The 14,758-nt window shown below is 47.5% G+C and overlaps 1 protein-coding gene across 1 annotated transcript in view; it reads left to right on the top strand.

Moving 5' to 3' along the window:
* The window catches only part of LOC147526195 (rapamycin-insensitive companion of mTOR-like), a 198,523-nt gene extending 184,947 nt beyond the window's left edge, over positions 1–13,576 (top strand). Inside the window, exon 35 of the mRNA XM_086630302.1 lies at positions 12,915–13,576. Within this exon, the coding sequence (XP_086486428.1) occupies positions 12,915–13,576 (662 nt within the window). The remainder of the gene's footprint in view (positions 1–12,914) is intronic.
* Positions 13,577–14,758: the final 1,182 nt, after the last annotated feature.

Here is a 14,758-nt window from a genome sequence, read left to right as displayed (position 1 = left end):
TGTAGTATGTAGTCGTGTCACGCCACATTCCGCTATATAACCTGTGTGTTGTTTGTAATAAACGGAGCATGATTTTCTAACCATATTGGTGTATGGTCATGACTCTGGGCCGTCCACAGAAGGGATCCTGCAACAAGTGGCGCATGAGCAGGGACCCTGAACTCGCTTAAATGCAGATAAACTCGCTTAAATGCGGATGAACTCGCTTAAATGCAGAAAAATTCGCTTAAATGCGGATAAACTCGCTTAAATGCAGATAAACTCGCTTAAATGCGGAAGCCTCCATAGCATCGTGAATACGGTATTGGGAGCCTGTGGACGTGCAGCAGGGAAGGGCACAGGACGAAGAGAATCGCCAGAGACTGGTAGTTTCGCAACGGCCGAGCAAACCTCTGCAAGGTAAGACCGCGATGGAAACGGATGCGGCAATCAAGTCGTTAACCAGTATACTCTCTAAGAGAGGAGAAACGGTTAACCTTAAGGAGATAGAAAGCCTCATTAAGTGGGCGAAAACAAATGGACATTGTAAAACCTCTCCGCTACTCTTTAATGTTGACGAATGGCGTGAAGTGGGGGAACATCTCTGGGAGGCCACCTTAGCGGGAGGAAAAGAGGAAAAAACAGCAAAAGAAGTGGGACGGACGTGGCGTGTCGTAATTAACACCTTACGGGAGATCAAAGCTGAGCGAAAAGCTGCTGCTGCGGCCATAGAAGCCCTGAGCCGGATAACACCTCTGGCGAGCCGCACGAACCGCCGCCGCCGCCCTCTCGTATTGCGCAGTTCTTTGGGGTCGGACATTTACGCCCAACAAAAGGCATGCGAGCTCCCACCTGTTCTACTATCACTGAGGTGCGGAAACAAGCCGAGGGGCTGGGAGAAACTGTGTCCGAACAAAAAACTGAGTCTAAAGAGCCTACGGGGCCCCCAGCCTGCTCAAGGACAACAGAGGAAGTGCCCGCCGCCCCTCCAGCGCCAACTGGGCACAAAGCGGAAGTGCCAGCCCAAGGGAACTCGGGGGGTGGTGACTGTACAGCTTAGTCATTGCTGTCGTCGGGCCAAGGAGGAGCCTCCTGCCACCCAAAACTTAACCCTGCTTTGCCCTCCTCTGGCGTGTCGGTTCTTTTGCAGCTGATGGTCCTCGGCGGGAGGGGTCGGCGGCGGTTACGGAGCGCGAGCGGCCGGAGCCGCGACAACAACAAGAGCAACAGCAACAACAAGGGGGGCGGCCGGCACAGGGCGGCTGGGTCGTCGTCCCCACCCCGCCCCCCCGCCCGGCTGAGGCGAGGGAGGGCTGACCCCCCGCCGCTGCCCCCGCCCCCCTCCCCCCAATGCCACAGGCCACGCCTGGAGAGCGGCCGCCTCGCCGCTGCCCGTGGCCCAGGTTTTACCACGAGACAGCACATCTTAACTTAGATCGTCTCGATCGACATCGCGGGAAATAACTAATCCTCCTTTGTTCCAGCAATTTGAACAGTTAATATCAGTGTTGCAAAACCGTAAACATGCATATTCCATGGTACATCTGCGAGCGCACACCACGCTTCCAAGGCCTATAGCAGAAGGGAACAGGCGAGCTGAGCCTCTCACGAGTGCAGCTCTTGTACCAAACTCGTTAATGCAGGCAAAATCTTGCATGACTTCTACCATCAGAATGCTGACACTACTAGGTGACAATTTGGTTTAACACGACAACAAGCCCGCTCAATTGTACAATTGTGTACTAGCTGTTAAAATATGATCATGCCACCAATGAATGGTGTTAATCCTCGTGGTTTACGTTTGCAGGAACTTTGGCATACACTTCTTATCAGACATATGTATTTTTGTCATCATAAGGTATTGAGCATGTTACTGGTATTCCTTACAATCCTGCTGGGCAACCGATCATAGGATACTCACATGGCACTTTGGAGAATATGCTTTTAAAACAAAAAGGGGGAATGACAGGGAAATCTCCCAATGAAACAATAGCTAAAGTGTTATAGGTGTTAAATTTCTTAAATCGAGAGCTAAACATTTTGGGATGAATAAAATGTCACACGTGTCAAAATCAGGCACAGGCAGGGTTACAGCAAGTGGCTTTCCAACAACTGACTGAATTGGCTATGAGAGCATTAAGACGTGTCCCTGATTTTTGGGACAGGGGAGGCTTCCTTTGCTTCCATTCAGCAGGGAGCACAGGAACCTTATGAGCATTTCCTTGATCGGCTGCAAACAGCAGTTCAGAGACAAACAGAAAATCCAGCTGCTGCAGTTAGTAATTGAAGATGCTAATGCAGACTGCCAGTGTGATAATGAGTGAGTCCCAAACAGAACCCCAATTAAAGTTTACAATTTATTAGGCGAATAAAAGCAAGCAAACAGTGCTAGGTGTGCTGGGAGTCTCTGCTCCACCAAGACGCACACCCGCCGTAGCAGTTTTTCTTGTGTTTATACAGACATACTCATAACCCCCCTCAGAAGGTCAATCTCTCCCAAGAAATCATTTCCATGGTCCCTGCCTCAGAATCCACCCCAGCCTCCTCCTTGGGTAGTTAAGTATTTCAAAACTTCTAACATTTCACTGATGTCTATTCCTATATTCCCTCCATCAGTCCCCCCTTTTTTTTAGTGGATCAAGTAAATCCCTTTACTTGCGTAAGTTTCCTGATTGATATAGCATTTTGTGAATTGAATATATCCTCTTAAGCACGTGCCAAGCCCATGTATACAGCAGTGTTGGTGACAATATTGGGGCAGCTGTAGCTATTGGCAGTGTTATAACAGGATGTTTTAAATGGCTGAAAAATCCTGAAGCGGAAGGTGACCATCTAAAGAGTGTTTCCCAGCATCTATGCTCTCCATCCTTTTCTACCTTTTTACAATTTTGTTTTATTTCGTTTTGCATCATGATGAACTGTCACCAGAGTTCTCTGCTCTGTAGTGACAGAGCATTCTGTGTATCACTGGTGGTTAGCAGCATCATGAGGCATTTCGCAGGTTTACGTTTTTGCATTTCACAGAGATCTTAAACTAAGACAATCACTTATCTTGAATAGCACACCCTACTCCTCGCAACCTATTTGCACATCCATTGTCCCATATTGACATGAATCAAATGAATATTTTTTGCACAGGCCAGCTCTTGATCCTATCAGAAATCGGGCAAAACCAATTGCAGATTTAATAAAGGGTGTCAGAATGTGGGCTCAAAAATTAGGCGATGAACAGCTCAAATTAGGACATATAATTCCCTCCACTACCCTATGGAATACTCCAATATTTGTTAACCCAAAGAAATCAGGAAAATGGAGATTTACGTTAAAAGTTTTAAGAGCTATTAATGCAATCATTTCACCAATGGGTGCATTACAACCGGGTGTATCAAATCCTACTATGATTCCAGAATGTTAGCATTTGATGGTGATTGATTTAAAAGACTGGGTTTTTTTTTACTTTTTTACTTTTTTATTTATTTACACCCTAACGATTGTCCTAGATTTGCCTTTTCAGTTCCAGTGCTTAACAATGAACGACCCACACAACAATATCATTGGATTGTACTGCCTCAAGGAATGATGATTAGTCCTACAGTTTGTCAATTGGTGGTTGATGATACTTCCCATCAGGTCAGACAGCAGATCAAGCTCAGCAGATTGTACACGCCTGCCCTGACCGTCAGCGTATTGTGCCTTCAAATACTCCAGCAGGAATAAATCCAAAAGGTTTATGTGTCAATGAATTATGGCAAACTGATATTACTTATATTCAATCGTTTCTTTGATCTAAATATGTCCATGTAACTGTTGATATGTTTTCTGCCTTTGTTGTTGCTACTGCTCACACTGAAGAAAACCATGGGAGTACCAAAGAAAATCGGGACAGACAGTGATCCAGTATGGTGCCTTTTTACAGGATTGGGGAATGACTCACACTACCGGTATCCCTCATTTGCCTACAGGACAAGCTGTTATTGAACGAACTCATTTAATGTTAAAACAAATGCTTGATAAACAAAAAAGGGGGAGTCTTCCATATATTTCCCCGCAAGAATCCTTGGACAAAGCCACATATGTTTTAAATTTTCTTAATTTGTCTGCTTCTAGGCAACATACTACGGCTGTAGATCACAATTTTAAACCCAGTGCCATTTTTGCAGAAAAATCAACAGCATGTTATAAGAAACTGGACTCAACTCATGGGATGGTCCTGTATCTCTGCTTGCATGGGGAAGAGGGTATGCTCGTGTTCTCTTTCCCACAGGTCCATACTGGTTACCAGCAAGAAACGTAAAGCCAACCAGGACATTTGAAACTACAAATAGAGAAAGGGAGATCCAAGAATTAGCAGAGCAAGCAGAGATCACAGAAACACCAAATGAGGAGAATGTTTCAAATGGACACACTCGTAATAGGAGATTTCATGTTTATATATCAACTGTTCTTATGTTTCTCATTGTTAGGTATATTATGTGTGTGAAAGTTGCTTGTATATATGCTTTGTGTGTTTTTTCCAGTCGGAAGGTGTATGGATTCCACCCGTAGCTACTGGAAGGAAAAGAATTAACTGGTACCAAATTAATGACAAAGAATTACTAACTGGACTTAGTTGTGAGCACATAACTTTGAAAAAGGAAGCTGGGAGGATTGTTATTGAACAACATGTTGCAATTCACAAAAACCGCTGTTGGCCAGCAGAGCACATACTGGGCAGCCTTGTTGCACGCACTGGCCACGCGTGCAGGAACGCCGTGTCAGTACCTTTGTCATAGACTCTGTTGAGGGTGTAAAAGAGATGGCTCAGAGCGGAGCGGAAGGAGGCTGCAGAGCACACTGTGTGGATAAACAGGGGACGCCCTGAAGGTGCTGTGCCTGCCTCCCTTCTCCATGATGACCCTGTTGATTGACACCCTCCTGCTCAGCGGAATCTTGGGCATAGTCGAAATAGTAAGACTCCCAGAAAGGGAAACAAAATGCTAGTAACTGCTTCTGTAGGGCTATAGTAAAGCTTAGGGTATTTCTTCGCATATAAAGGGAGATCTATGTACTATAGGGACTTTAGGAATGTATTTACCTCATACCACCATGATCCTAAGTCATAACTACACCCGGAATAAGTGAAGCACACATGCTTATGATAGCTAGTGTGATTCCAGAGCAGAATTTTGGGATCCAGCTAAAATCATTGCAGCTTCAATATTTGCACCAGGAGTTGAAGTGGCACAGGCGTTAAATACACTGAATAAGTTGGGTCACTTGGACTAACAAAACCAACGTCTCACAATTCTGTTTATCTATGCAAAGTGCCTCTGACCCATTTCGCACGTGCCTTATTGTGTGCCAATACTTTGGCCAAATAATAGCACAAACATAACAGAGTTTCAAAGATTCGTCAATACCTCTGCCCTCTCATACCAACAACCCAGTGGCATGAGACGAATCTGCAGTGGGTGGGATTGGCCTTTTGATGTAGGATCGGAAGTCCAAGCTGCCTTGATTAGATCATTCAATGTGACCATCCCCGTAGGACTGCAAGAACTTGATCTTCTAGGTAGCTTGTTACCAGGGACATGGAAAAATGTTTCTGGCTTATGGAACCAGTCGATGAGCCACGACGCGATATGTAAAATCATTCGCCCTCCTATGCAACTTCTAAATGGCTCTGGAGTGGTTTGGTTCCAAACGCTGAAGCAAGCCTATCAGGCTAAATTAGGACGCAGCTTTTTCTTCCAAGACAAACCACGTTTCAATGTGTCTGGCACATCGATGTGGGGAGATGTAAAAACTGGAACACTCATTGGGAAAGTATTTACACACGATATGCTCCTGCCCTCCGGAATTTTTCTGATCTGTGAAGATCGTGCCTGGACCGGAATTCCACAAGGAGCCATCGGTGGTCCTGGCTATTTGGGTCGCCTAACTCTCTTTGCCCCTAGCATTCATGATTTTCTAGTTGAACGAACAACCCGAACAAGTCGGGGTAAGAGGAGCCTGAAAGAGTTTGACAGCACTTGTAATGACAACGTGCAGCTGCTGAATCCAGCTGAAATAGCAGCACTATCTGTCTTCCTTCTAGGAGCCTCTGACGGCAATGCTAATAGTCAGTTGGCTAAGCTTGCTTGTTGGGCATTGAAACAATTTAATCTTACTTCTAATATTCTCACTTCTCTATTGCTTGATGTAGATGATATCCAGCATGCTGTATTGCAAAATTGCACTGCTATTGATTTTTTATTGTTAGCTCAAGGCCATGGTTGTACTGACTTTGAAGGCATGTGCTGTATGGACCTATCTGACCACTCTCAAAGCATTCATAAACAACTTGCAAACCTCCAAAGTAACATGCATCATATAAGGACACAAGATGACCCATTCTCAAACTGGTTCGGTAGTTGGAACATACCAGGTTGGATAAAAGGATTAATCATACAAGGCATAACGATATTAGTTGCATTGCTGTTTATGATTCTCTTAGCACGGTGTGTCCTGAAGTGCGCCTCTCGGGTCCTCCTTAAAGCAGTGCCAGGGCTATGGATTGTCCAAAAACAAAAAGGGGGAAATGTGGAGGAGTTCCTCTCCGAGACTGGCAATAATATTCTTTCAGGTATGGACAATCCCTGTTTGGGCCCCAGAGCACAAGGTTACCAGCTAGATTACTTTTGTCCTTCAAGTTAGCCTAACGGCCTTAAAAGGAAATGTAGACTGATAGCCTGCCGAGATGCACGCCTCCTGGATGCCTCTCCGATGACCGCAGTGAGGAGACTAAAGGGATGAGCTTATTACCTGTGTTCTGCTAGCGCTGCCCTATCACTATAGCCCACAAGAGTGTGTTTACGCTAAGCAAGCCAATTGTAGAATGTAGTCGTGTCACGCCACATTCCGCTATATAACCTGTGTGTTGTTTGTAATAAAGGAGCATGATTTTCTAACCATATTGGTGTATGGTCATGACTCTGGGCCGTCCACAGAAGGGCTCTGCAACACGATCCTTTAAAAAAAAAAATCATGATGCCAATTTACTACAGGATTAGGCCTTACGCAAATAGGTTACTACTAGGAGAGTAATTTGAAAAATGCTCTTTGCGTACATAGAGTTTCTTCGATAACTTTGATTACAATGACAGTTACGACAAGTTGGAATTCTGGTTCATCCAAGCGCAGCAGCTTGATTTAAAAGGAAAATCGGATGTAAATCAGCCTTAAATGTCACATCCTATCTGTGGAAAAAGAGAAGGAATACTCTCAGGTTATTGCTCGGCAGATACAGGGAGGACATCATAAAGGACTTAGTAGTAAGAACAGAGAAGCCTTTCAGAAAGTGGACTTCTTATTCTGGAGGATCAGCAAAATTTACCTTTTGGCTCGTTGTAAATTGAACGTTGGCTTTATAATCCGGGCAAGACAGTCACTATGAGAATTCCTACCTTCTTTAAACTAGAAAAAAATCATGTCTATTCCTGGAATTTGCTCCGTATCTCCGACCGATTGAAAAGAATTTTTTCTCAGCACCATCGGAATCTTCTTCTCGACTCTAATTATCACCGTGAATATTCCTCACTCTTGAGCCAGAACATCTGTATTCACTACGGGCACCGCGCTCCCAACCTATTCCACGGAAAACCTTCTAGGAAGTTACCCGATGTACAGATTAAAGACTACACCAAGTATTTATTCTGAGAATGCCGTGCTAGTTTTGCATTTTGTCCTACATTCAGTATCACGATTCCCTACATCGAAGAAGTTTATCTTACTAAATATAGTTCATCCTCTCCTCCCTCAAACCCGGCTCTCCAGAAGAATTAAGATTTTTTTTTTCCTTCATTACCTTTTACAGGGATTCTGCAAAGCTGAGCCAGGCCTCTGGCATCACCTGTGCAAACCTACTATCCTCAAATCAAGACATACATGAAATTAATTTCTTCTGACTGTTGGTGTAAACTCCCAGTTGCTTAATTTTAAGTGAATTATCCCGAAGATGTAGAAACTTAAAACGTAACGTCCATTTTTGTCATTGTCCTACAGTTGCCGAAAGAAGCGTTGTATCGCTCTGAGTGGTCATGCCAAACCCTGACTATGCAGGATTTTAGGGAATGTTAAGTCTTTATAAGGCATATAAACCAAAACCCACTTTGGATTCAACTACAGATTTTAACAATGTAGCGTTTATTAACATTCTTAATTTTTTTTTTTTTTAACAGAACTAGAGTGACGTAACTCTCTTGAACGTGCTCTACTTACTGGATCAAACCAGATTTTCAGTTGGTTTAAATATAGCAGTGCTGAAATCTGCCTCATAGCTGTAACAGAACAAAAAGGCGGGGGGGGGGGGGGGGGGGGGGGGGGGGGGAACAAAAACAAAAAGAAAAAAAGATAAATTTCCTACACCAGTCCTGCCTGCAGCCATAAACCCATTTTTTATTTGTTTCACTTCGGTTGTGCAGATGCAGTCGTGTTACTGAACTGAAGTTATTTCTCTAGACAGAAACGACTACTTATTTTTCCAAACCTGTAATCTGTACTGGAATCAACAAACTCTAAGCTACGAGTTGTCTGGTAAGTTTTTAGTTTGGATTTTGCAGTCGGTTGGCAGAAGATCTGCATCACTGCTAACCACGCTGGAAGGCGTCCTAAAATTTGAAACGTTTATTCCTACCACTTTCCCACATGAAAAAAAAGACAGAATTCGAGAGCCAGTGATGAGCAGATTAAGAGTCTTGCATCTTCAACAAAAATTGTGTTAAAAGAGTTCCTTAACAGGCTTTTAGGCCACAAAATCTGGAGGATGAAGGCTCAGATCATTACGCAGAAAGGGCTAACCTCAAAAAACTGTGTTTTGATCTAGTATGGGATTTGTGAAGTATTTCCACCACACCCTTCTTTTAAGAGCTTTTTCATGATAATCACAAAGGTCAGAAGACTCACAGATATCTGTGAAGAGGATAAAGTAATAAATAAGGAAAAAAAACATCCTACCAGAAACTACTGGAAGTGTTTTTCTTCACCTGAGCAACTGTCGCGGACTGCCTGTGTCTTCTTCCAATGGGTCGCAACCAACCGACTGTTGCGACCACAACGTATTCCACAATCAGAAGGCTCTTCTAAACTCACTGCTATCTTAGTCCAACAGAGAGCTCCAACTCTCACTCTCTAGGGGGCTCCTGCCACTCCAAACTCCAGGAGGGAAATGCCCCTCTCCCTCTTGGGAGTGCCCCACCTTTATCCATCCATGAGTCACGTGGTTTCCGGTTGACCAACGTGACTCACAGCACCTGTCCTAACAAGGCACAGGTGCTTTCTATTGTAGCAGCCGGGAAACTTCCCCAACAATTCCCCCTTTTCTTTTTTAAAAAAAAATTGCTTCGCAGCCTTTAGGGGTTTCCAACATTTCAATTCCATTTTCCGTCGCCGTTTGTAAGTCATTCTCATTTTTTGTCGTAACGTGACGGCGGGTATATCCATTGATCCGGCAACGACGGATACATCCACCTTGGCTGCTGTGGCTGCTTTTTCTGTTGATCAACCTGTGGCTGCCATAACGCTCCCGCAAAAGTTTTGTCCAGACCATTATGCATCTGCATACACTTTCTCATTCTTTTATTTCTCAGCCAGCCGTTAGTGTAAACCTCTGAATTGCATTGCCTAGCAATATGGCCTATTTTCCCGCACCTGTAACATCTCTGTTTTCCATATTTATGGCAATTAACCGAGCCATTAACTTTTCCGGCATTTATTGTCCGCCTTTGACCCTTTCGTCCTGGGCATTCCGATTTTATATGTCCCAGGTTTCCACACCTATAACACTTCTGCTTCCTAACACGCAGGGAACCCGGGAGGGCTAGTGCCACGGGGAACGCACTAGGCCCTCCCCCCATTTCTGTTATAGATGATTCTTTATTGTTAACTGGTACCCCCAGAGCTTTAGCCAGGTCCCAGTCCCTGGCCTCTATTGCTTTTGTTCTAACCTCGTCCCAGAAGCGAACTGGGTCATGAGGCTGAACTGTTACTGTAGTCGCTCCCAAGGGGTCTGATTCCAATAAACAGGCGGATTCTGGCGACTTTCTCCTTGGTCTAGGTGCGGTTGGTAACTTCCCAGCAGAACTATCACTTGCTTCAAAGGTTTCTCCTGCAGTCTCTCTTGCTGCAGGGTGGGTCATGGCCTGCTGAGAGGTTTCTCCTGCAGTCTCTCTTGCTGCAGGATGGGTCATGGCCTGCTGCAGCGTTTCCACTACAGCTGCTAACTGCTGGGATATACCTTGCAGTATTGTCATAACTTGCTGTAGTATTATTGGCTGCACCAAACGTACCTGGGCTGGATAACCAGATACCACGGGATATGAAGTTGCCAAGGGTGGGGCCAATTGCTCAAATGGCGGAGCCGTAGGCATAATAATGGGGGAAGGGGGGGCTGTTGGGGCAAAGGGTGGGGGACGTTTTAACACCTCCTGCAGGGTGGGGCAAAGTCCCTGCCCAGTCCCCGCAACTTCCTTGATCTCCTTGAACAGTGAAGATAAACCCAATTCACTGTCCGTGCTGTCTGAGGCCAGTCCTCCCTCAGACAGTTCATCGTCTTCCTCAAAACCTTTGCCCATTGATACATAATCTGTTGCTTGAATTATATTATCCAAGGCCCCCCATGTACGCAACAGGTCGGTTTTGGTTGAGTCCTTATTCTCAAAGACTACTTCACAAAGCAACTTATCCCCCAACTTCTTCCATAGCTCAAGGCTAAAGGACGTATTGAGACTCACTAGGTCTTCACGCTCCGCCGCCCAGTTAAGTAAATTATATAGATCCTTCCTTCTTATATTGGCCCCCGCAGCCATTATCGCAGATTCAAGAAATGCAAAAGTCTGGCCTTCCTTTACAGAGTTCTGTCTCATGTCCATTCCCAGCGGCTCACCTTGTTCCAGGTGTCTAGGTCAAAACTGGTCAATCCGCAGCTCCTGCTGCTCTCAAGCTTCGCTGGGTTTTATCTCCACCGCAGTTCACCCTGCGGTTCAGGCAGTTCGCGTTTCGACGAATCACATCGGGGTCACCAGATGTCGCGGACTGCCTGTGTCTTCTTCCAATGGGTCGCAACCAACCGACTGTTGTGACCACAACGTATTCCACAATCAGAAGGCTCTTCTAAACTCACTGCTATCTTAGTCCAACAGAGAGCTCCAACTCTCACTCTCTAGGGGGCTCCTGCCACTCCAAACTCCAGGAGGGAAATGCCCCCCTCCCTCTTGGGAGTGCCCCACCTTTATCCATCCATGAGTCACGTGGTTTCCGGTTGACCAACGTGACTCACAGCACCTGTCCTAACAAGGCACAGGTGCTTTCTATTGTAGCAGCCGGGAAACTTCCCCGACAAGCAACTGGTTCACATCTCCCTCAAGCATGACATGTTAAAATACCATAAAGCAGTTGCAAAATGAGCAAGGTACAAAATGCAAATGAGGTAGATTGCGACACGTATTCATCTTGCAAGAGCTGTTCTTAATTACTATTATTATTTAGACCATCACAGTAACCAAAGCTTTGTCCAATCCCTTTTGGGTTTTTTTTCTAGCCTTAAGAAATCATAAAAACATAAACCTCAGGTTTTCAGTCAGCTAACTAAGGTGCCTTAATGAACTTAATGAGGTTGCACATCATTCTTTGCAAAGCAAAAGCAAAAACCTGGAAACAGGAGAATTTTTCTGCATTTTTCCCATGTTTCTATTGTTTAATTAAGGATCTGTAATACACAGAACCCTGACATCCCTACATTCTGATGGGATAAACGTGGCTAAACTCAAGTGTTTTTGAGCAAATAGCTGAAGTTACTTGGTCTTTCTACATTAAAGATATTCCAACATAGTCAGCAGCGACTGTCTGGCTTGAGAAAAGTCTGGCATCGAATTCTTGCAAGAACAACCCTACACAGAAAGTTCAGTTTAGCAATCCGCAGAAAACCAGGACCCATCCAGAAAAGGAGGACCCAGATGGCAGAGCCAAGCGCGACGGTTCAGACAGGCTTCGCAAGGCAGCGCTGCAGAAAGGCAAGGCGGATGCAGAGGGATAGACAGCGACGCCAGATGCTTCCCAATCATCTGCCACAAGATCAGCACATGGTTGGGAGTGCAAGTCAGACAAAACCAGAACTCGTCTCAAAAAAAGTTTTCAAGCGGATTAATTCAAAAAAGCTCACGAAAAACAATCAACATTCCTCCTCCACATCCTTTGATAAGATGTTTTGTTTTCTTTAGGAGCAGTGCGCGATGGGTCAAACGATGCCATGTTCAACCCTGATAGAAAGTGACTTTTCCATTAGTTGGTAGCCGAGAGGGAGCGAGTACGACTTCTCACTCCTCCAGCCGGGGAGCAGAACTACTGAGTCCATTCATTGCAACAAAAGGAGACTGCTAGGCCTGCTCGGAAACAGCCATGTTAGGGAGAGGTTTCAGGTGTGGCTCATCAGATGCATCTAGAGCTATAAATAGAGGTGCTGTGGGTAAGAGGTTAGCCATTGCAGAAGACTTCCTCTGCTGTGCAGCAGGTTGGACTTACAGAAGCATGGCTTAAGAGCAACACTTCAGAATTTATTTGATTTCTGTCTTGAGAAAAGAACTATCATTTTGGTTTCCAAAAGCAAGTGGGAAAGTGAAACAATATTAGGTTGCTGTTGCTTCTCTTGGTTTTACTACAACCTGGGCAGTACTGAGGAGAGCACTTAGCATTAGCAAGACTTCTCCAGGTTTTACATGCTTTTAGCTTTGGTAAAATTTCAACTGTTGTTACTAATGGTGAGCTTGCTAATTAATTCAGTGTGGTGTGCATGTCCACCACCAATGACCTATCTATTTTGGTAGGATGTCTTGTGTGTACGGATTATGGCAACTCTGACTTAGTTTAAACGTGGGGAGGGGGGGGAATTGTTCTCTTCTGATCCTGCTCTACTGAAAAGCCAGGCTCAGGCGGGCTGGCAAGGGGCAGCTGCGGCACCACCAGCACTCCTCTCTCCCAGGGGAAAACCGGGCTGAGGGACTCCTTACGAGCCCCACCACACCGCTGTCAGTCACCCGGTGGTGGCAGGGAACCATGGAGCAGCGTTCCATCGCCCCAGGGAGGGGCACGGCTGTCTGCCAGGGGCTCCTGCACGCGCGGCAGGAGGAGCTCCGGTGAAACGGAGAGGGTAGACCTGGCCTCCAACCCGCCCCGCGGCCGCCTCTCCCCGAAGAAGCCCCCCACGCCACTGGCGGAAGCCGCTGTCCCGCGCCCATGGCTCCCGCGGGCGGCGGCCAACCGATCCCCCGCCGCCGCCGCGCCCGAGGCTGGGCTGCCTCGGGACGCTGGCCGAGGAGAGCCGCCCGTCCGCCCCCTCCTCTCCCGGCACCGGCGCTCTCAGCGCGGCCGTGAGGGCCGCCCCCCGCTCCGCGACGGTCGTCTGACAGGCGGCCTGCGGAGCGGAGCGACACTCCCCGCGGCCCCTGACAAGCGGGTGGCGGGAGGGGAGCGGAACGGAACCGGCGCCGATCCTCCCCGCCGCCCCCGATGGAGGGGAGCTCGGGGAGCAGGTGGCGGCGGGGGGGGGGGGGTTATGGAGGAGCGCTGGCGCCGGTCCCTACTTTAGTAGTAGACATTGCTCTTGCCGGCGCTGAGGCCCGACTTGCGGATCACCTCTTCCTTCTTCCAGCCCGGGGGCAGCGCGGGGCAGTCCATCCTGCCCTGCTTCTCCATGCGCAGGGCCCGAGGCGGCAGCGGAGGAGGAGGAGGAGGAACGAACGGAGAAGAAGCTCACCCGGCCCCCAGCGCTCGCAACAAGAGCTTTATTGTTCCCGAGCACGGCCAAGGCCGGGACCCCCTGGCGATGGCGGCCGCGGCGCGCTACTCGGCGCCAGGAGCGTGGGCTGCGCGCGCAGCCGGCGGAGCGCTCGCCCGGCACCCGCTTCCGCGGCCAAGCCCCGGAATCGGTGTCAGCGGCCTAAAGGGGCCAGCGCGGCCAGCCCCGCCGATCATAGAGAGCGCCGTAGGCGGGACAGAGCGGCCGCGGCGGCGACCGGCGGTGGAGCGGGCAGAGGCACAGACTGCCATCGCCGGCATCTTCGGGCGCCCGAGGACGTCCTGCGATAGGGAGCCGCACCGGGAGGGCTCGGGCTCTCCGGCGGCGGAGGCTGGAGGAACCGGAGAGCGGAACCGCGCCGGCAGGTGGAAACCGACCGTCGCGTCCCGCTTGGCCCCGAGCTGGACAGGGAGCGGTGCGCGGCGGCTGTCGGGGCTGCTTTGGAGATGGGCTGCGGTTTGGAGCCCATCGGGACGGGGACGCCAACAAACCTGCTCTGCCATAAACCTGAGTTCACCCTTTTTCTCCTCCAAAGTGTCCATGAACAAAACACTTCCCGGGAATCCCCCACGTTCAGTTTATTCGTGTCCTCTACGCTCCAACTGATACCTGAAAAGGAAACTGAACTTTCCAAGACTGGTTTTAAAGTTTTAGAAAGCAGGTATTCTTTATTGCAGCGCTGGGTGCACGGGGGAATTTCTCCTCCTAGCGTGCACACCCGGCTTCTGGACAGAAAATTAGTTATACACTCATAATTCATAACATATTTACATATTCTTAAACAATTGGTTAATTTTCTCTCGCTTTTCATGTAAATTACTTCGCATGCTCAGTTTTCCTCCTCCGCCCCTTTCGTTTGGGTCTGGGGTGTAATTAGGGTAGGTGGTCCGTGAGTCGGTGGTCGCGATCTCCCCCTGCCGGAATTACCTTTTCCCCCAAGTCACTGCATGTTCACAGTTTAGAAAAACATGA

The sequence above is a fragment of the Tauraco erythrolophus genome, chromosome W (assembly GCF_009769465.1).
Source record: "Tauraco erythrolophus isolate bTauEry1 chromosome W, bTauEry1.pri, whole genome shotgun sequence".
NCBI lineage: Eukaryota > Metazoa > Chordata > Aves > Musophagiformes > Musophagidae > Tauraco > Tauraco erythrolophus.
This window is presented reverse-complemented; position numbering and strand designations above follow the sequence as displayed.